The 21,659-nt window shown below is 46.6% G+C and overlaps 1 gene segment (V, D, J or C); it reads right to left on the bottom strand.

Moving 5' to 3' along the window:
* Positions 1-398: 398 nt before the first annotated feature.
* LOC116981477 lies at positions 399-7,754 on the bottom strand. The segment is given in 3 exon segments: positions 399-730; positions 4,527-4,660; positions 7,708-7,754. Coding segments are annotated over 3 exon segments (513 nt in total).
* Positions 7,755-21,659: the final 13,905 nt, after the last annotated feature.

Here is a 21,659-nt window from a genome sequence, read left to right as displayed (position 1 = left end):
CCCCCTCTCACTCTCCCTCTCTCTCTCACTCCCCCTCTCCCTCTCCCTGTCCCTCTCCGTCTCCCTCCCCCTCCCCCTCCACCTCCCCCTCTCCCTCTACCACTCCCTCTCCGTCTCCGTCTCCGTCTCCGTTTCCGTCTCCGTCTCCGTATCTGTCTCTGTCTCTCTGTCTCTCACACACACACACACACACACACACACACACACACACACTCTCTCTTCCCAGACTAATTATGTTTCTGTAAATTCCAATATAATTTATCTTTGAAATCGTTCTCTTTCTTTCCTTCCCTCGCAACGTGTAATCAATCCATACTACACTAAGGTTCTCGGTTAGCGCCCCAGATGTTCTGCAGTGCTGTGTGCCTGCATTCCGCCACGCTGAGGTTTTGGTACAGCTATCTCACTGCGCCGTGCCACTGTGTGATGCGCGGACTCATCCCACAGTAATACACAGCCCCGTCGCTCGGCAGAACTTCAGACAGCGTTAACTGACTGATTTTCTGGCCTGGATCGAGAGAACCAGAAACACGACCTTCCGCAGCCTCTTCCTTATCTTGCTTTCCTGAAGTGTGTCTTTGGAGCAGGAATTCCAGAGCCTGTCCTGGGAACTGTCGGTACCAGTGTACTGTGTACGAGCAGAATCCGGAATAAACACAGTTAAGGGTGGCAGTGTCACCAGAAAGAGAGGATTGTTGAGGCGGACTCTGGGAACCTGCGGAAATGGAATCTGCAGAAAATAACAGGGGAATAGTTATTGTTTTAACATTGACTGTTAGAGACTGTGACACACAGAGAAACTAGTTACCGACTTCGGTAGTTCATCACATTTTTGCAAACTGTATGGAAACGTTATTTATGTATCCTTTAATTGTTCCTTCGACGAGTGGAGTTATAATTTCGTTTAGGTTAGTTTACTTTAGTATAGTTTGGTTTAGTTTAGATTAGTTCAGTTTAGTTCAGTTTAGTACAGTTTAGTTTAGGGACACAGCGCGGAAACGGGACCTTCGGCCCACCAAGTCCGCGCCGCCCTGCAAACCCCGCACATTAACATTATCCTACACACACGATGGAATATTTACATTTATAGAGCGCCAATAACCATTCAAAACTGTCCGTATTTGGAGTGTGGGAAGAAACCCTAGATCTCGGAGAAAACCCACACAGATTATGGGGAGAACATACAAACTCCGTGCAGCCAACACCCGGAGTCGGGATCGAACTCGGGTCTCTAGTGCTAAACGCGCTGTTAGGCAGCACCTCTACCGTTACCGTTGCGCCACCGTGGAGAAAATCACTGACGAATATCCGCGAGGTCAAACACTGATTATGAAAGTGAAATTGGAAATATTCCAGGCTGTGGGAACAGTCAAAGCGAGCACAGGATAATAGTGGAGCTGATTCAGAGAGTCGGGATCCGGTGATTGAGACAAATTACCTTTGTCGGTTCTCTAACATTTTGTAATTGGTTCTTGGCGTTAAAACAATAGAACTAGTCATTCTCCCCACAGCTTGACTGAAGTGTATCCCTTCCTGGAAATAGTCAAGGTTCAACAGAGATGTATTGGCATTTAAGGCATAAGGTCACAAGGTCATGTAATAGTAGTATAATTATGCAATTCGGCCCATCAGGCCCAATCCGCCATTCACCCTCAACCGCATTCTCCTGCCTTCTCCGCAATGTCAAAACCTCTGACGCCTCGACTAATCAAAAATCTACCTGTCGCTACCTTATTTTTTCCCCTGACTTGGTCTCCACAGCCTTCTGTGTGTAACAACTGGAAGGTCATCGTTAAAGTGCAATTTACACAACCCGTGATAAATGCTTTGCCCTTTATGTATTAAGAGTTGTTTTTTTCCTTGACTGGGACACGTCCTTCTGCGTTTTACTTTCATTTAATTGAAGAACAGTTTTGGTTTTCAATCTTGGTCGCCCGCATTTTGCTGCTTGCGGTTCATATTTCCCCCTCCAGCCAACCGTTTCAACAGGTCTGCCAGCTGTCGTTTGATTTCAGTTTGTGGAATGTTAACAGAGGGTTCAGCTTCACTCACAGCCCATCTACTCTCCCGCCAACCTCCCTCTGTTTCCCGGAGTAAGAAATAGATTGTTTCCCAGGCTTTCGCTCACAGCGGGCGTGGATCAATCCCATAGATTTTATGTGATAAATTCATAAGCCAGTTGTAATGATAAGGCGGTTAGCATGACTTCAATAGTTGTTTGAAGTCATAGATTTTTGAAACGATTATTAAAAATGCAGTTCAGTGCTATCTTGAAGCACATGATAAAATCTGCGAAGTCAGCGAGGACTAGTCAAGGGGGGGGGGGGGGGGGTTCTTGCCCCACAAATCTGTTGAAATTGTTTTATGAAAGTAACAAGCAGGGTGGACAAAGGAAAGTCAGAAATGCAGCTTTCTTGGTGCAGGACGCGAAGCGGCTAATTAAAATTGTAGTATTGGTGTTAGAGATAAGGTATCAGCATGGACAGAGGATAGGCTTTCGTTGCAGGGCAAAATATTGGAATAAACGTGATATTTTCCGCTTGCTGCCTTTGACTAATGGGTCAATGTTGGGCTCACTACTTTTCCCGTCGTATGTTTACGATCTGGATGATGGAATTGATGGCTTTTGCGGCTGATATCGCGGACGATGCCTAACATAGGTGAAGTGGCAGGTAGTGTTGAGTAAGCATGGAGTCTGCAGAGTTACTAGAACAGGTTGGAAGGGGGGGGGGGCAAATAAGTGGCAGATGGAATACTACACAGCACACTATACGGGCATGCACTTTGGCGGAAGGAATAACGGCGTCGACTATTTTTTAAATGGGGAGAGGATTCAAAAATGGAGGTGCAAAGGGACTTGGGAATGTTGGTGCGGGGATTCCAAAATGTGGATTTGCAGTGTGAATCGTCGTTCAGGGAGACAAATTAAATGTTAGCATTAATTTCGAGATGACTAGAATATAAAAACACGGATCTAATGTAAATGGTAGATGTTTTTTAGGCACTGATTTGATCACATTTGGAATATCGCGAGCAGTTTTCGGTCCCGTATCTGAGGAAGGATATGGTGGCTTTGGAGATTGCCAAGCGGAGGTTTACGCGAATTATTTGGGGGGTCATTCGGTCGCGCATAAGATGCGTTTGCTAACTCCAAGCCTACACACTCTGGACTTGAGAAGGAAAATTTCTGATCACTCTGATCACTCTGATTGAGATTTGAGCAGCATTGACATCGGTATTTCGTCCTCACGCTCCAAACTCGGATACCTTCCCACTTTTCTCTGAACTGACCGTTGCTACATATCGCATTCTTCACCCACGCACTTCTCGTTTTCACTTCCAACGGAGGATTTCAATTTCCACGAGGGGCCAATGGCCTAACTCTGCTTCTATCCCTTATGGTCTTTGTCTTTGTTTTGGATGTGGGCATAGTTGTTAAGGCCAACAGTCATTACCCGTTAGAATCAAAAGTAACGATTCCAGGGTGATGAAATGTATTCTGTGCCCACAACGGAACAGTGACATTCTTACTTGTAGATCCACACAGGCCCAGAAATGCAATATGCGTTATCAGATAACAGAGTCATAGAGTCATGGGGAGATATAACGCGGAAACAGTCTCTTCGGCTCACGTTGCCCAAGCCGGCCAACATGCCACAGCTACATTAGTGCCACCTGCCCGCGTTTCGTCCAAATCCATACAAACCTGGCCTGTCCAAGTACTTGCCTAACTGATTCTTAAACAGTGGGTAAGTGCCAGCTTCAACTATGTACTCTGGCAACTTGTTCTGTTCACCCACTACCCTCCATGTGAAAACGTTACCCCTGAAATCCTAATAAATTTTCCCCTTCAGCTTAAACCAGCGTCCGCCGGTCTTCGGCTCAGCTACTCTGCACAAGAGACTCTGCGTATTTACCCGATCTATTCTCCAATGATTCCGTACGATCACCCCATTCCTCACATAATGATATAAAAACGAACTGCATCAATTAATGGCCACAATCCCAGAGCAACCAAAAAAAACAAATCCTTTGTAGAACCAGAGACAATTATGAAAAGTTTATGAACACAAAGTGCTGCAGTAACTTGTAGACCAAGAGGGTGAATTGGCATAGTGTTTTGGAGCAAGCCGGCGGTTTGGTGGTAGGAATAACTCCGCGGGTCAGGCAGCATTTCAGGAGAACATTGATAGCCGACATTTGGCATCTAGACTTCAGAATCCGATGTCAGCATCCGCATTTAATTGTGTCTGCATAGACTTTCATAGCTGTGGTTAGCACGGTAGGGTGTTCCCGATCCTGATGGTTTTGGGGAAGTAGCTATTCTTCAACCTGATTCACGTTGTGCTCCCGGGGAGCCCGACATATCCTCTCATTGGACTCACGTGTACCGTAACATCTAGCCCAAGTTTCTGGCACTAGAATCTGTTTCAATTGGAAAGCAATTGATGCCTCGTGATCCAATATTAAAGGGAACTGAATATTTCCAAGAACAACCGTGGATAAGAGAGCTTTATGGTACTTACCGGCTGTGACCGTCACCGTAGTCCCAGTCCCTTCCTGATAGTGTGTGGTCCATGAATCCACAGTGCCCCGTCTCTCGATGATCGCAGTACAAGAACCGTTCTCACCGCGATTTGCCCGGCAACCATTAGAATCGCTGTCCAATTATTCCAGGAGTTTCAGACCAACCAGTAACTGTCCTTGCTCCCCAAACCTCGGTGGGTCGACCGGTTCCCGCTAAGAAACAGAGCTAAGAGCAGAGTGATCTCCCACACGCAGGCAGGTGTGCTTTGACAAACACGGAACCAATTATTCAGGAATGTTAACGGAATGTGGTAATCCCTGTGTAATATATCTGGACTACAGCGTCACGAACACCACTCGCTTGATTTAGGATCCGGTACCCAAGAATATATATCTTGAATAGGGTGAGTTTTTACTCGACGTTCCTACACTGTGGATATCCCAACTGCCACACGTTGTTTCACGTCACTTTCAAATCCCCAGGCGCCCGGCGAGACGGGCGGGCAGGAGTTTAACGTTCAGCGAATGCATTTGCGTAAATGTTCATACAGATACCGTGATTAAAATATCTTCTGTATGCGGAAAACTTCTATCGAAAGTAGAGCTATAGGTGAGGAGTGCCAGAAATACAAAATCATGAGGTGAATATATCGGTTAGATGCACCGATATCGTTTGCCCAGTGAATCGACGACCAGAGGACATAGGATCAAGGAGAAGGGAAACATATTTAATCGGATTCGGTGGGGAAACATTTTCACACAAAGGGTGGTGGTTGTACGGAACAAGCTGCGACAAGAGGTAGTTGTGCCTGGGTAGTTGTGCCGTCGTTTAATCAACAGTTCGAAAGTTACTTGGATAGGTGAGATTTGGAAGGATATGGACCAAGCGCATGCAAGTGGGACTGGTGTATCTGGGATATTGTTGGCCGATGTGGGCGAGTTGGGCCGAAGGTCCTGATACCACACTGTATCACTCTATGACTCTGTGGCTCCCATGTACGGTAATAAATCAATTTCCGCATTTGCCTTTACGTTCTCCCGGTGGGCAAACATTTTAACACCTCTTCCCATTCCCATATAAACCATTCTGTCGTTGTCCTCATCAACTGTGAGAGCGAGGCCACGCACAAAATGGAGGAACAGCATCTCGTATGTCGCTTGACTCCCTTTCTCTCCCCCTCTCCCCCAACATAGTCATCACACTAGTTGTCCTGCTCGCATCTTTGTAGTTGTTTGTTACCACTTATTCCACAGCCAAAAATGGGCCATTATGGGCTCATTCATTTCCTAGTCATGTGTTGCCTTCCCTGCCTCGTTCTGGCCTACTCTTGCACCCAGTGGCCTCGCCCTACTTTCAGACGGAAGAAGGATCCTGACCAGGAACGTCATCTATCCTTTTCCTGTAGAGATACTGCCTGCTGTTCATTTGCACTCAAGAGGCGGCAAGCCGCATAATGTTCCCCTGATACTACAAAATTGGGGCTGGTGGAGGGTTAACTTTGTATCTACCTATTTCTCCTCTTCCCTCGTAAACTGTGAAGAAAATAAAATATTCTGTCAATTATGAATTAAAATGAAGATATCTTGTTCTAAAAACAAACATTGCTCCTGCACTCTGTCGTTCACAAACCAACGGCTAATAAATTAAGTGATAATACACTCCTCCAGTTGTCCATATGTCAACTCTGCCAACATTATGGGACTCACTGAACGGACCATGAGGGGAGCTGGCTTAATTATTGTGCCTTAATCTACGTAACTCATTCTGGCAATTGAGGAGGCCCAGAACATAGTGAGTCCCACCGCAAATTGGAGGAGCGGCACCTCATATTTCGCTGGGTAGTTTACACCCCAGCGGTATGAACATTGACCTCCAATTTCAGGTAGTCCCTGCTTTCTCTCTCCATCCCCTCCCCTTCCCAGCCCACTGTCTCCGCCTCTTCCATTCTTCTTCCCGCACCCCCACCCGCACATCAGTCTGCCGAAGGGTCTCGACCCGAAACGTCACCTTCTCTCCGTAGATCCACGGCCGCCAGGCTCCACGGGGTGGTGTCAATCTCTGCTCAGACGCTGAGAAGTTTCGAAACGACCTTTCAAAAGTCTTTTGTCGGAGGAAGTGGGACAGAGACAGCGAGAGTTCGAAGTCTGATATAACGTTGGACTGCGGAAACTTTTCTTTTTAAAGGATATCTCCATTCAGTGCGGAAATTCCAGCGCTTTTCTGGAGGGCAGCGAGAGCAGCAGTGGCTGGTGGATTGACACTCGTACCTGGAGACCGGGAGTCGGAAAGTGGCGGTGTTTATATCGTTTCTAGCACTGTAACCCTGCTCCCGTGCGGATGTGCCCAGAGCAGGTCGCCTGGGCTTAAACGAAGAGGTACTTTTCGAATCCGGCAGATACCGGAGGCTCGGAAGGCCTGAGAAAAGCTTCCCAAGAGATGTTCTCGGCAGATAAAATGGTCGTGGGGGTATTTACTTGCTCGGCTGGAGAGAAAGACTTCTGCTGAGACTGACTCAAAAATCGCTCTTGAGCAGATACTGCTGTTATCTACGGTGCTAGTTTGTAGCCCTGTCAGGATAGCGGCCGCGCTGTCTCGGACTCGGAGCCACGCAGCTGCGTTTAGGCTGCGTCTCCGGGGTCACTCGAGGAGGAGCTTTATGTTGACTTGCGGGAGAATCCAATACGTGATCACGGTCCAAGCCGGGTGGAATAGGGACACAATCGAAATGGGTCTGCATGATCTTTTCCAGAAGGATGAGATTGCCTCCTCCGAGGTTGCATGGGGGAAGTGTGAGATTATATGAAATTCACGGCAGGATGTGGCCCTAGCTCTGAAGAAGTGGCTCACAGTCGGTGTTCTTTGTACCCGTGGAAGTCAAGTCAAGTCAAGTCAAGTCAAGTCAAGTTTATTCGCAAATACACATACGAGATGTGCAGTGAAATGAAAAATGGCAATGCTCGCGGACTTTGTGCAACAAAAAAAACCAAACGAACAACCAAACAAACTACAAACAGAATCACATATTCTTTTACATATTAAATATTGAGGGAGGAAGGAAAAAGGTTCAGTAACGTTAGTCCCTGGTGAGATAGGAGTTTACAGTCCGAATGGCCTCTGGGAAGAAACTCCTTCTCAACCTCTCCGTTCTCACAGCATGGCAACGGAGGCGTTTGCCTGACCGTAGCAGCTGGAACAGTCCTTTGCAGGGGTGCAAGGGGTATCCCATGATCTCATTGGCTCCAGAGTTGCACCTCCTGATGTATAGTTCCTGCAGGGGGACGAGTGAAGTTCCCATAGTGCGTTCGGCCGAACGCACTACTCACTGCAGAGACTTCTTGTCCTGGGCTGCAGCCCTCCGAACTCAGAGCTTGAGCGTAGTGAAGAGGAAGATGCTGCTTCGTGTATCAGTGGGTTGGCAGAAGGTCTGAATTCCGGTGCTGTGTCTTTTTGGGCCGGTATCTGGCACATTCGGGAATTTCTGAAAGCAAACAAGTACAGTAGGAACAAACTCCAGACAACTGTCAAACAGTGGCCGGACCTGCCGAAACATAACCGGACACCTGATGCTATACTTCGCAGTAAAGATAGTGGTCTTCCCGAGTCTGAGACGCGTCAGTTTGGGGACATTGCGAAGCTCCTAAGAGAGAGGAGCCCCACTCCTACGAAAGTGTGAGGGAAAACCCTTAGTATGACTTCAACATGAAGATCGCATTTGATAGCCTAACCATTAATAGCGGAAGGGGGGGACCTTCGCATATGTCATCATCTATCAGTCGTCAAAGAGGGGAAATATCAGTAACGTAGACACATAGAAACATAGAAAATATGATGCAGGAGTAGGCCATTCGGCCCTTAGAGCATGCGCCGCCATTCAATATGATCATGGCTGATCATCCAACTCAGTATCCTGTACCTGTCTTCTCTGCACACCCCCTGACCCCTTTAGCCACAAGGGCCACATCTAACTCTCTCTTAAATATAGCCAATGAACTGGCCTCAACGACCTTCTGTGGCGGAGAATTCCACAGATTCATCATTCACTGTGTGAATTTTTTTTTCTCATCTCGGTTCTACAAGATTACCCCCTTATCCTTAAACTGTGACCCCTTGTTCTGGACTTCCCCAACATCGGGAACAATCCTCCTGCATCTAGCGTATCCAACCCCTTAAGGATTTTGTACGTGTCTATAAGATCCCCCATCAATCTTCTAAATTCTAGCGAGTACAAGCCGAGTCTATCCAGTCTTTCTTCATATGAAAGTCCGGACATCCCAGGAATCAGTCTGGTTAACCTTCTCTGTACTCACTCTATGGCAAGAATGTCTTTTCTCAGATTAGGAGACCAAAACTGTACGCAATACTCCAGGTGTGGTCTCATCAAGACCCTGTACAACTGCAGTAGAACCTCCCTGTTCCGATAGTCAAATCATGTTGCTAACAATGCTAGCATGACAATCGCTTTATTCATTGTCTGCTGCACCTACTTTCAATGACTGGTGTTCCATGACACCCAGGTCATTTTGCATCTCCCCTTTCCTAATCGGCCACCATTCAGATAATAGTCTGTTTTCCTGTGTTTGCCACCAAAGTGGATAACCTCACATTGATCCACATTATACTGCATCTGCAATGCATTTGCCCACTCCAAGTCACCTTGGAGTGGGCAGATCAAATTCACCTTACAGCCTCCTAGCATCATCCGCACAGCTAACACTGCCCCCCAGCTTAGTGTCATCCGCAAACTTGGAGATGTTGCATTCATTTCCCTCATCCAAATCATTAATATATACTTTAAATAGCTGGGGTCCCTGCACTGAGCCTTGCGGTACACCACTAGTCACTGCCTGCCATTGTGAAAAGGACCCGTTTACTCCTACTCTTTGCTTCCTGTTTGTCAGCCAGTTCTCTATCCACATCAATACTGAACCTCCAATACCGTGTGCTTTAAGTTTGTATACTAATCTCTTATGGGGGACATTGTCGAAAGTATTCTGAAAGTCCAGATATAATACATCCACTGGTTCTCCCCTATCCACTCTACTAGTTACATCCTCGAAAAATTATCTAACATTCGTCAGACATGATTTATCTTTGGTAAATCCATGCTGACTTTGTCCAATTATTTCACCACTTTTCAAATATGCTGCTATCCCGTCTTTAATAACTGACTCTAGCAGTTTCCCGAATACCGATGTTAGACTAACTGATCTGTAATTCGCCGTTTTCTCTCTCCCTCACTTTTTAAAAAGTGGGGTTACATTAGCTACCCTCCAATCCTCTGGAACTACTCCAGAATCTAAAGAGTTTTGAAAAATTATCACTAATGCATCCATTATTTCTGGAGCTACTTCCTTATGTACTCTGGGATGCAGCCTATATGGCCCTGGGGATTTATCGGCCTTTAATCCATTCAATTTACCTAACACCACTTCCCGGCTAAACTGGATTTCACTCAGTTCCTCCATCTCATTTGACCCCCGGTCCCCTGCTATTTCCGGCAGATTATATATGTCATCCTTAGTGAAGACAGAACCAACGTAGTTATTCAATTGGTCTGCCATGTCCTTGTTCCCCATGATCAATTCACATGTTCCTGACTGCAAGGGACCTACATTTGTTTTAACTAATCTTTTTTTCTGCACATATCTATAACATCTTTTGGAGTCAGTTATAATGTTCCCTGCCGGTTTTCATACATAACCTATTTTCCCTTTCCTAATTAAGCCCATTGTCCACCTCTGCTGGACACTGAATTTCTCCCAGTCCTCTGGTAGGCTGCTTTTTCTGGCTAATTTGTACGCTTCATCTTTTGTTTTGATACTATCCCTGATTTCCCTTGTTATCCACGGATGCACTACCTACCCTGATTTATTTTTTTGCCAAACTGGGATGAACAATTGTTGTAGTTCATCCATGCAGTCTTTAAATGCCTTCCATTGCATATCCACCGTCATCCATTAAGAATCAATTGCCAGTCTATCTTGGCCAATTCACGTCTCATACCCTCAAAGTTACCTTTCTTTAAGTTCAGGACCCTTGTTCCTGCTTAACAATGTCACTCTCCATCCTAATGAAGAACTCAACCATATTATGGTCACTCTTGCCCAAGGGGCCACGCGCATCAAGACTGCTAACTAACGCTTCCTCATTGCTCAATACCCAAACTAGAATAGCCTGCTCTCTCGTTGGTTCCTTTACATGTTGGTTTAGAAAACTATCCCGCATACATTCCAAGAAATCCTCTTCTTCAGCACCCTTCCCAATTTGATTCACCCAATCTACATGTAGATTGAAGTCGCCCATTTTAACTGTTTTACCTTTGTTGCACGCATTTCTAATTTCCTGTTTGATGCCATCCCCAACTCCACTACTACTGTTAGGTGGCCTGTACACAACTCCCACTAGAGATTTCTGCCCCTTGGTGTTTCGCAGCTCTACCCATATCGATTCCACATCCACCAAGCTAATGTCCTTCCTTTCTATTGCGTTAATCTGCACTCTAACCAGCAACGCTACCCCACCTTCTTTCCCTTTCTGTCTATCCCTCCTGAATATTGAATATCCCTGGATGTTCAGCTCCCAGCCTTGGTCACCCTGGAGCCATGTCTCCGTGATCCCAACTATATCATGGTCATTAATAGCTATCTGCACATTCAACTCATCCACCTTATTACGAATGCTCCTTGCATTGAGACACAAAGTCTTCAGGCTTGTTTTTCCAACACTCTTACCCTTATACTATTATGTTGAAAAGTGGCCCTTTTTGTTTATTGCCCTGAATTTGTCTGCCTTCCACATTTCACCTTGCTACCTATTGCTTCTACCCTCATTTTACACCCCTCTGTCTCTACGCTCACACATTTAAGAAACCCTTTCCCTTTAACTCCATCCTCAACTATCCCATTCGACACCCCACCCCCCTTATTCAGTTTAAAACCACCCGTGTAGCAGTGGCAAACCTGCCTGCCAGAATGCTGGTCCCCCACCTGTTAAGATGCAATCCGTCCCTTTTGTACAGTTCCCCCTTACCCCAAAACAGATCCCAGTAATCTAAGAATCTAAATCCCTGCCCCGTGCACAAGTTCCTCAGCCACACGTTCAGGTCCCGTATCTCCCTGTTCCTACTCTCGCCAGCACGTGGAACTGTAAGCAAACCGGAGATAACAACCCTGCATTTTCAGCATTTTTCCGAGCTCTCTAATTCCACACTGCAGAATATTCATCCCTTTCTTTCCGACATCGTTTGTGCCGACATGCACTACCACTTCCGGTCGTTCACCTTCGCCCTTGAGGATTTCTGCACTCTGTCCGTGACATCCTGGATCCTGGCACCAGGAAGGCAGCACCCCTTCCTCGAATCTCGTCTGTGCCACAGAAACCCCTGTCCGTACCCCTCACAATGGAGTCTCCCACTACAATGGCGTTGCCTGACTTAGGCCTTTTTGGTTTTGGCTCAACAACCCTATTCGCATCGCAAGCCAGTCCGCCGCTCAGTGTAAAAACGTTTTCTGTCCCGACAGCTTCTAAGTGGGTGAACCTGTTCACAAGAGGTACAACACCCGGGGACGTTGGCATTCCATGCTTCCCTCCCTTTCTCACTGTCTCCCTTCGTCTCTCTTCCAGTACCTTAGGTGTAACAATCTTACTGTAGGACTTGTCGAGGAACGACTCCGTTTCTCGGACGGACCTGAGTTCATCCACTTGCTTCTCCAGTTCCCCAACACGGTTCTTCAGGAGCTCTACCTGGATGCACTTCTAGCATTTGTAGCAGCCAGAGGTACCAGCGGTGTCCTTGACCTCCCACATACTGCAAGCATCGCACTGAATCAGCTTGCCTGACATCTCCTTCTTTCGTCTCTCCCTCTCAAGCGTATTGCGTAGCCTCCTCCGCTCAGCTTCCTCGCCGAAGTCTCTCGAGCCAAAGACTCACACTTTACTCACAGGGCTCTTCCCTCACAAGGCCGCTCCTCACTGCCGCTCCCCAAGAGCAGTCTTGCTTATATTGACTGGTAAATTGCCTAATTTACCAATCTACAAACCAAATTCCTCAGTTTTCAACTGTTTTCCCTGCACTGACTCACTTCTCTCCTCCCACTTGGGCTAGAGCCAATCAGTCTTATCTCTTGCTAAACTTCTCCTGCTGTTGCTTCCAAAACTACAGCAGCTCTGAGTCATGATGTGTGGTCTGGACTTCCGGGGCATCGTTAACTGTATATGGAATCAGGTGTGGGACTCAGAACTGCTGTAGCTTTGGGAGCAACAACAGCAGCAGCAGCAGGAGATTAGCAAGAGATACGACTGATTGGCTCTAGCCCAAGTGGGAGGAGATAAGTGAAAACAGTTTAAGTACAGGTCAAGGACAGGCAGACTTGACTCAGAACTGCTGTAGCTTTGGGAGCAACAACAGCAGCAGCAGAAGGAGATTAGCAAGAGATACGACTGATTGGCTCTAGCCCAAGTGGGAGGAGAGAATTGAAAACAGTTTAAGTACAGGTCAAGGACAGGCAGACTTGACTCAGAACTGCTGTAGCTTTGGGAGCAACAACAGCAGCAGCAGTAGGAGATTAGCAAGATATACCACTGATTGGCTCTAGCCCAAGTGGGAGGAGAGAAGTGAAAACAGTTTAAGTACAGGTCAAGGACAGGCAGACTTGACTCAGAACTGCTGTAGCTTTGCGAGCAACAACAGCAGCAGCAGTGGGAGATTAGCAAGAGATACGACTGATTGGCTCTAGCCCAATTGGGAGGAGAGAAGTGAGTCAGTGCTGGGAAAACAGTTGAAAACTGAGGAATTTGGTTTGCAAATTGGTAAATCAGGCAATTTATCAGTCAATTTAAGTAAGACTGCTCTTAGGGAGCGGCAGTGAGTGAGCGGCCTTGTGAGTGAAGTGTGAGTCTTTGGCTCGAGAGTCTTGGGAGAGGAGACTACGCAAAACACTGCAGAGGGAGAGACGAAAGAAGGAGATGTCAGGCAAGCTGATTCAGTGTGATGGTTGCAGTATGTGGGAGGTCAAGGACACCGCTGGTGCCTCTGGCTGCTACAAATGCGAAAAGTGCATCCAGGTAGAGCTCCTGAAGGGCCGTGTTGGGGAACTGGAGAAGCAAGTGGATGACCTCCGGTTCGTCCGAGAAACGGAGTCGTTCCTCGACAAGTCCTACAGTACGATTGTTACACCTAAGGTACTGGAAGAGAGAAGGTGGGAGACAGTGAGAACGGGAGGGAAGCATGGAATGCCAACGTCCCCGGGGGTTGTACCTCTTGTGAACAGGTTCACCCACTTAGAAGCTGTCGGGACAGAAGAGGTGTTTACACTGGGCGGCGGACTGGCTTGTGATGCGAATAGGGCTGTTGAGCCAAAACCAAAAAGGCCTAAGGCAGGCAACGCCATTGTAGTAGGAGACTCCACTTGTGAGAGGTACGGACAGGGGTTTCTGCGGCAACAGACGGGATGCGAGGATGGTGTGCTGCCTTCCTGGTGCCAGGATCCAGGATGTCACGGACAGATGTGCAGAAAATCCTCAAGGGCGAAGGTGAACATCCGGAAGTGGTAGTGCATGTCGGCACAAACGATGTCGGAAAGAAGGGGATGAATATTCTGCAGCGTGACTTTAGAGAGCTTGGAAAAATGCTGAAAAGCAGGACCTCCAGGGTTGTTATCTCCGGTTTGCTTCCAGTTCCTCGTGCTGGCGAGAGCAGGAACAGGGAGATACGGGACCTGAACGTGTGGCTGAGGAACTGGTGCACGGGGCAGGGATTTAGATTCTTAGATCACTGGGATCTGTTTTGGGGTAAGGGGGAACTGTACAAAAGGGACGGATTGCATCTTAACAGGTGTGGGACCAGCATTCTGGCAGGCAGGTTTGCCACTGCTACACGGGTGGTTTTAAACTGAATAAGGGGGGTGGGGTGTCGAATGAGCTAGTGGAGGATGCAGTTAAAGGGAAAGGGTTTCTTAAATGTGTGAGCGTAGAGACAGGGGGGGGTGTAAAATGAGGGTAGAAGCAATAGGTAGCAAGGTGAAAAGTAAAAGTGGCAGGCCGGAAAATCCAGGGCAAAAATCAAAAAGGGCCACTTTTCAACAAAATTGTATAAGGGGTAAGAGTGTTGTAAAAACAAGCCTGAAGGCTTTGTGTCTCAATGCAAGGAGCATTCGTAATAAGGTGGATGAGTTGAATGTGCAGATAGCTATTAATGACTATGATATTGTTGGGATCACGGAGACATGGCTCCAGGGTGACCAAGGCTGGGAGCTGAACATCCAGGGATATTCAATATTCAGGAGGGATAGAGAGAAAGGAAAAGGTTGTGGGGTAGCGTTGCTGATTAGAGAGGAGATTAACGCAATGGAAAGGAAGGACATTAGTTTGCAGGATGTGGAATCGGTATGGGTAGAGCTGCGAAACACTAAGGGGCAGAAAACGCTGGTGGGTGTTGTGTACAGGCCACCTAACAGTAGTAGTGAAGTTGGAGATGGTATCAAACAGGAAATTAGAAATGCGTGCGACAAAGGCAAAACCGTTATAATGGGTGACTTCAATCTACATATAGATTGGGTGAATAAAATTGGCAGGGGTGCTGAGGAAGAGGATTTTTTGGAATGTATGCGGGATAGTTATCTAAATCAACATGTAGAGGAACCAACGAGGGAGCAGGCTATTTTAGACTGGGTATTGAGTAATGAGGAAGGGTTAGTTAGCAGTCTTGTTGTACGTGCCCCCTTGGGCAAGAGTGACCATAATATGGTTGAGTTCTTCATTAGGATGGAGAGTGACATTGTTAATTCAGAAACAATGGTTCTGAACTTAAAGAAAGGTAACTTTGAGGGTATGAGACGTGAATTGGCCAAGATTGAATGGCAATTAATTCTAAAAGGGTTGACGGTGGATATGCAATGGAAGACATTTAAAGACTGCATGGATGAACTACAAAAATTGTTCATCCCAGTTTGGCAAAAGAATAAATCAGGGAAGGTAGTGCATCCGTGGATAACAAGGGAAATCAGGGATAGTATCAAAGCGAAGGATGATGCGTACAAATTAGCCAGAAAAAGCAGCATACCGGAGGACTGGGAGAAATTCAGAGACCAGCAGAGGAGGACAAAGGGCTTAATTAGGAAAGGAAAAATAGATTATGAAAGAAAACTGGCAGGGAACATAAAAACTGACTGCAAAAGTTTTTATAGATATGTGAAAAGAAAGAGATTAGTTAAAACAAATGTAGGTCCCTTGCAGTCAGAAACGGGTGAGTTGATCATGGGGAACAAGGATATGGCGGACCAATTGAATAACTACTTTGGTTCCGTCTTCACTAAGGAAGACATAAATAATCTGCCGGAAATAGCAGGGGACCGCGGGTCAAAGGAGTTGGAGGAATTGAGTGAAATCCAGGTTAGCCGGGAAGTGGTGTTGGGTAAATTAAATGGATTAAAGGCCGATAAATCCCCAGGGCCAGATAGGCTGCATCCCAGAGTACTTAAGGAAGTAGCTCCAGAAATAGTGGATGCATTAGTAATAATCTTTCAAAACTCTTTAGATTCTGGAGTAGTTCCTGAGGATTGGCGGGTAGCAAACGTAACCCCACTTTTTAAGAAGGGAGGGAGAGAGAAAACGGGGAATTACAGACCAGTTAGTCTAACATCGGTAGTGGGGAAACTGCTAGAGTCAGTTATTAAAGATGGGATAGCAGCACATTTGGAAAGTGGTGAAATCATTGGACAAAGTCAGCATGGATTTACAAAAGGTAAATCATGTCTGACGAATCTTATAGAATTTTTCGAGGATGTAACTAGTAGCGTGGATAGGGGAGAACCAGTGGATGTGGTGTATCTGGACTTCCAGAAGGCTTTCGACAAGGTCCCACATAAGAGATTAGTTTACAAACTTAAAGCACACGGCATTGGGGGTTCAGTATTGATGTGGATAGAGAACTGGCTGGCAAACAGGAAGCAAAGGGTAGGAGTAAACGGGTCCTTTTCACAATGGCAGGCAGTGATAGTGGGGTACCGCAAGGCTCAGTGCTGGGACCCCAGCTATTTACAATATATATTAATGATCTGGATGAGGGAATTGAAGGCAATATCTCCAAGTTTGCGGATGACACTAAGCTGGGGGGCAGTGTTAGCTGTGAGGAGGATGCTAGGAGACTGCAAGGTGACTTGGATAGGCTGGGTGAGTGGGCAAATGTTTGGCAGATGCAGTATAATGTGGATAAATGTGAGGTTATCCATTTTGGTGGCAAAAACAGGAAAGCACACTATTATCTAAATGGTGGCCGACTAGGAAAAAGGGAGATGCAGCGAGACCTGGGTGTCATGGTACACCAGTCATTGAAAGTGGGAATGCAGGTGCAGCAGGCAGTGAAGAAAGCGAATGGTATGTTAGCTTTCATAGCAAAAGGATTTGAGTATAGGAGCAGGGAGGTTCTACTGCAGTTGTACAGGGTCTTGGTGAGACCACACCTGGAGTATTGCGTACAGTTTTGGTCTCCAAATCTGAGGAAGGACATTATTGCCATAGAGGGAGTGCAGAGAAGGTTCACCAGACTGATTCCTGGGATGTCAGGACTGTCTTATAAAGAAAGACTGGATCGACTTGGTTTATACTCTCTAGAATTTAGGAGATTGAGAGGGGATCTTATAGAAACTTACAAAATTCTTAAGGGGTTGGACAGGCTAGATGCAGGAAGATTGCTCCCGATGTTGGGGAAGTCCAGGACAAGGGGTCACAGCTTAAGGATAAAACCGAGATGAGAAGAACTTTTTTCACACAGAGAGTGGTGAATCTCTGGAACTCCCTGCCACAGAGGGTAGTCGAGGCCAGTTCATTGGCTATATTTAAGAGGGAGTTAGATGTGGCCCTTGTGGCTAAGGGGATCAGAGGGTATGGAGAGAAGGCAGGTACGGGATACTGAGTTGGATGATCAGCCATGATCATATTGAATGGCGGTGCAGGCTCGAAGGGCCGAATGGCCTACTCCTGCACCTAATTTCTATGTTTCTATGTTTCTATGTCTGATGTGGACTACTCTCTGCAATGCCTTGCGTTATTGGGCAAAGATGTTCCAAACCGAGCCGTGACGCAGTTCGGCAGTACGCATCCCATGGTTAGAAGTAGTCACCGGAGACATGCCAAATTTTCTCCGTTTCCTCAAGAAACAGGGGCGCAGGCGTGACTTCTTATCTATCGCGTCAATATGGTTGGTCCACAAGGGACGGTTAGTAATATTAATCCACAGGAGCTTGAAGCTCTGAACCATTTCCACTTTGTCGCCATCGAATCTGACTTCGGGTACTCAGTCAAACGCCCCGAAGTCCACAAGTAACTCCTTCATCTTTCGTCTTGCTGACCTCGGGGTGGAGGTTGTTGTCCTGATTTCATGTTAAGATGTAATACTGAGCTGTGTACATTTGGCAGCTGCATCTTTTCTTTACTGGTAAATTCTACATCCAAAAGAATCCACGGGTCTATTTTAGTTGGATGACGTAGTGAAAGAAGATTCTTGTCCAACCAGCAAGGCCCAAGAGACCAACCAATCCCGAATCTGGAGTGCGCCCTCTATCTCCAACAAAGGAGCAGCCAACATCGCATTGACGCCATTGTCTTCTCAGCCGCCAACAGATCACCATGTGCCGTTCGCGTGTCCTGCTGATAATAATTTTCGTACTTCCCGGTAGGTTTGAGAAAGAAAATTTATCGATGGCGCGCACTGACGATTTGATTTTCCTCCACGGTGCTCACAATTGTGCGCTTTGTTTACAGGGACCTGCGGCGAGGTTGAATAGTCGCAGAAACCGCCTGAACTGACGGCTGTAGAAGGACAGACTGTGAGGTTGAATTGCACGTATTCCGCAGCATTAGATGCCAGGACTGCATTCTGGTACGTCCAGTATCCCGGGGAAGCACCGAGATATATACTGAAGAAATTAAGGACAGGGTACGAAGATCGATCTCCACATTTCCCAGGCAGATTTGTTATCGCTTTTGACACTGAGAATAGGATCGTGTATTTGAACATAGCGGGGGCACACGTCTCTGATGCTGCCGCGTACCTCTGTGCCGTGGAGCCCACACTGCTTCTGAGCAGCAGCAGACCCGGACAAAAACGCACGGAGAGATCCAGCGCGCGGCCACCAGAGGGCGCTCGCTGGGTTGAAATAGTTAATCAGAGAAATCCGTTTCCCGGCATCCAGTGGAAATGTGAATTCAATCTTGTCTGGACCAATGGGAGCGCCATTTTCCAACTTTCACTACAATCTGAAATGGCATTGGTTAAGTCCTAATCAACTAAGGGTTCAATAAACATTTGAGGTGTTTTGACGAGTTTTACTGCACGGAACTAAGTTTCCGGTTGATCGCGTAGGTGCCTCTCATCACACATACATCAACGCCTGGTTTTACACGAATTTTCTTTCAATGGTGTCGCATTCCTATCAACCGCCATAGATTCCACCCCCCCCCGGACACGATTTGACAGATTATAGTGCACAACTCACCCTGCGAGCCCGCAAGTATTGGCAATATAACAATTTTTTTTAAATCATGCCAATAAAGTTTTTTAATTGAAAATTGAATTGAAGAGAGAGAGAGAGAGAGAGAGAGAGAGAGAGAGAGAGAGAGAGCGAGAGAGAGAGAGATAGAGAGCTATCGAGCTAGACGAGATAGCGCGCGATAGAGAGATATAGCTAGAGAGAGGCTCTCTCTCTCTCTGCTCGCTCTCGCTCTCCGCTCTCTTCTCTCTTCTCTCTCTCTCTCTCTCTCTCTCTCTCTCTCTCTCTCTCGGCTCTCTCTTCTCATCTCTCTCTCTCTCCCTCTCATCTCTCTCTACTCTCTTCTCCTCTCTCTCTCTCCCTCTCTCCCTTCCCTCGTTCTTTTTCCCCATTGCGTGCGTAAGTTTCAGCATGTTAGAAAATTGCATCTGTTGTGATCACCAATCGTTCAAGAGGGTACGCCCCTTCGTCTCCCCACCCAAACCCTTGCCACAGATTTCCTTCTCCTCTCACATGAACTGTACAACGCGAGACATGAACAGCAGTCGAAATATTTTCTGCCGTTACGATGCTGTTTATAACCTACAGGCTATGAGCACCTTCTGGTCTATATTGATGGTAATTTCCGTATTTCCAGGTGAGTCTATGTTGCAATGGTCTTTGATGCACTCCCAACTTGCACACAGTTCTTTGAGTATCTGTTACCATTGTCCGTGAGATAAACGTGGCTTTGATACACGCTCGAACTGCTCACCGTTTCTGTGCTTTGTTCCAGGAGTCTATGGATACGATTCGATGGCCCAGTATCCACCTCAGACGACGGCCGAGGAAGGGCAAACGGCAACACTGAATTGCAATTATTCTGCAACAATGGTTGCTGACACGGTATTTTGGTACATCCAAAGTTCTGCAGAAGCGCCGAAGTATATACTGAAGATATTCGTCACTGGCCTTCAAGACCCTTCAGCTGACTACTCAGACAGATTTCATGCGGTATATGATAAAGAAAAGCGGATGGTCCCTTTGAGCATCTCCGGGGCCCGTGTTTCCGACTGCGCCGTGTATCTCTGTGCCATGAGTCCCACACTGGGGCAAGGAAGCAGCGGGACCGCACAAAAACGATCCCCAGCAGGTTCAGCCAGCGCCCGCCAGATGGCGCACTTACACCGGTGATCGAAAATATCCGAGATGGAAACCATTCGCTATTTTCATCAAACGCATTGTCCACATTTACTGTCACACAGTAGACACAATCACCGCTAATGCTTTCCAGATTTCAAATGCCTTTCTCAGTAACTTATTTGGTTTAACCACACCCCCCCACCCACACACAAAAAATGTGAAGCACTTTTTTCTGGAATTATAGGAAGAATATTTTCCCATTAAACATCGCACGCGCGACAGCCATTCCAACCTGTAGATATTATTTCCGCTATGCTTTCCCTCCAGCCACCAATCCAATATTCAGTTCGCACTGCGAACGCTCATCTGACGGCGCACGTACGCAGGGAAACTGAAGTGATCGGAGATGGAATCTCCACGCGTGTTTCAGCAAATTTGTTTCAACAAACGTGTTACAAGGCCGACAGATGTGTTCCTCCTAAAATTGTCCAGATTTGAAATGACTCATTCTCCGTATCGTCCCAACCTTCCTCCTGCAAATACTGGGGGGGAATAAATTATGATCTGACTCATTTGAAGCGTTTTTCGCTGTGTAACTGTGAGGCGATATATCTCTCATAATTGAAAGAGCCCTCTCTCTGTTTCGTTCTATGCGACTGACAATGCTACAGGTTTATAGACTCCCTTGTTAGTAATACCTGGGGCAGAGGGGTGCACCCTGGTATTATCCAACCGCAGATCCACTGGGTAAAATCAGCGGGAGTCTTCGGTATTTTCAATGATGCGGAATATTGAGTCCTGCGATCTTTGTTCCGCAGTTTTCACGACAAGAATTGATTTCCATTAGAAAATGGGCAACAGTTAGAAACATAGAAACATAGAAACATAGAAACATAGAAACATAGAAAATAGGTGCAGGAGTAGGACATTCGGCCCTTCGAGCCTGCACCGCCATTCAATATGATCATGGCTGATCATCCATCTCAGTATCCTGTACCTGCCTTCTCTCCATACTCCCTGATCCCTTTAGCCACAAGGGCCACATCTACCTCCCTCTTAAATATAGCCAATGAACTGACCTCAACTACCTTCTGTGGCAGAGTGTTCCAGAGATTCACCACTGTCTGTGTGAAAAATGTTTTTCTCATCTCGGTCCTAAAGGATTTCCACTTTATCCTTAAACTGTGACCAACCTCCAGTTTAAATTCAATTTGGAATATTTTGGAGGACCACGAAACCAAGAACCAAGAAACTTGTCCTGGACTTCCCCAACATCGGGAATAATCATCCTGCATCCTGTCCAACCCCTTGAGAATTTTGTAAGTTTCTATAAGATCCCAACTCAATCTTCTAAATTCTAGCGAGTACAAGCCGAGTCTATCCAGTTTTTCTTCATATGAAAGTCCTTCCATCCCAGGAATTAGCCTGGCGAACCGTCTCTGTACTACCGCTATGGCAAGAATGTATTTCCTTAGATTAGGAGACCAAAATTGTAAGCAATATTCCAGGTGTGGTCTCACCAA

The sequence above is a fragment of the Amblyraja radiata genome, chromosome 15 (genome assembly GCF_010909765.2).
Source record: "Amblyraja radiata isolate CabotCenter1 chromosome 15, sAmbRad1.1.pri, whole genome shotgun sequence".
Classification (NCBI taxonomy): Eukaryota; Metazoa; Chordata; class Chondrichthyes; order Rajiformes; family Rajidae; genus Amblyraja; species Amblyraja radiata.
The sequence above is the reverse complement of the archived record's forward strand: the minus strand, read 5'-3'. Positions and strand labels throughout refer to the sequence as shown.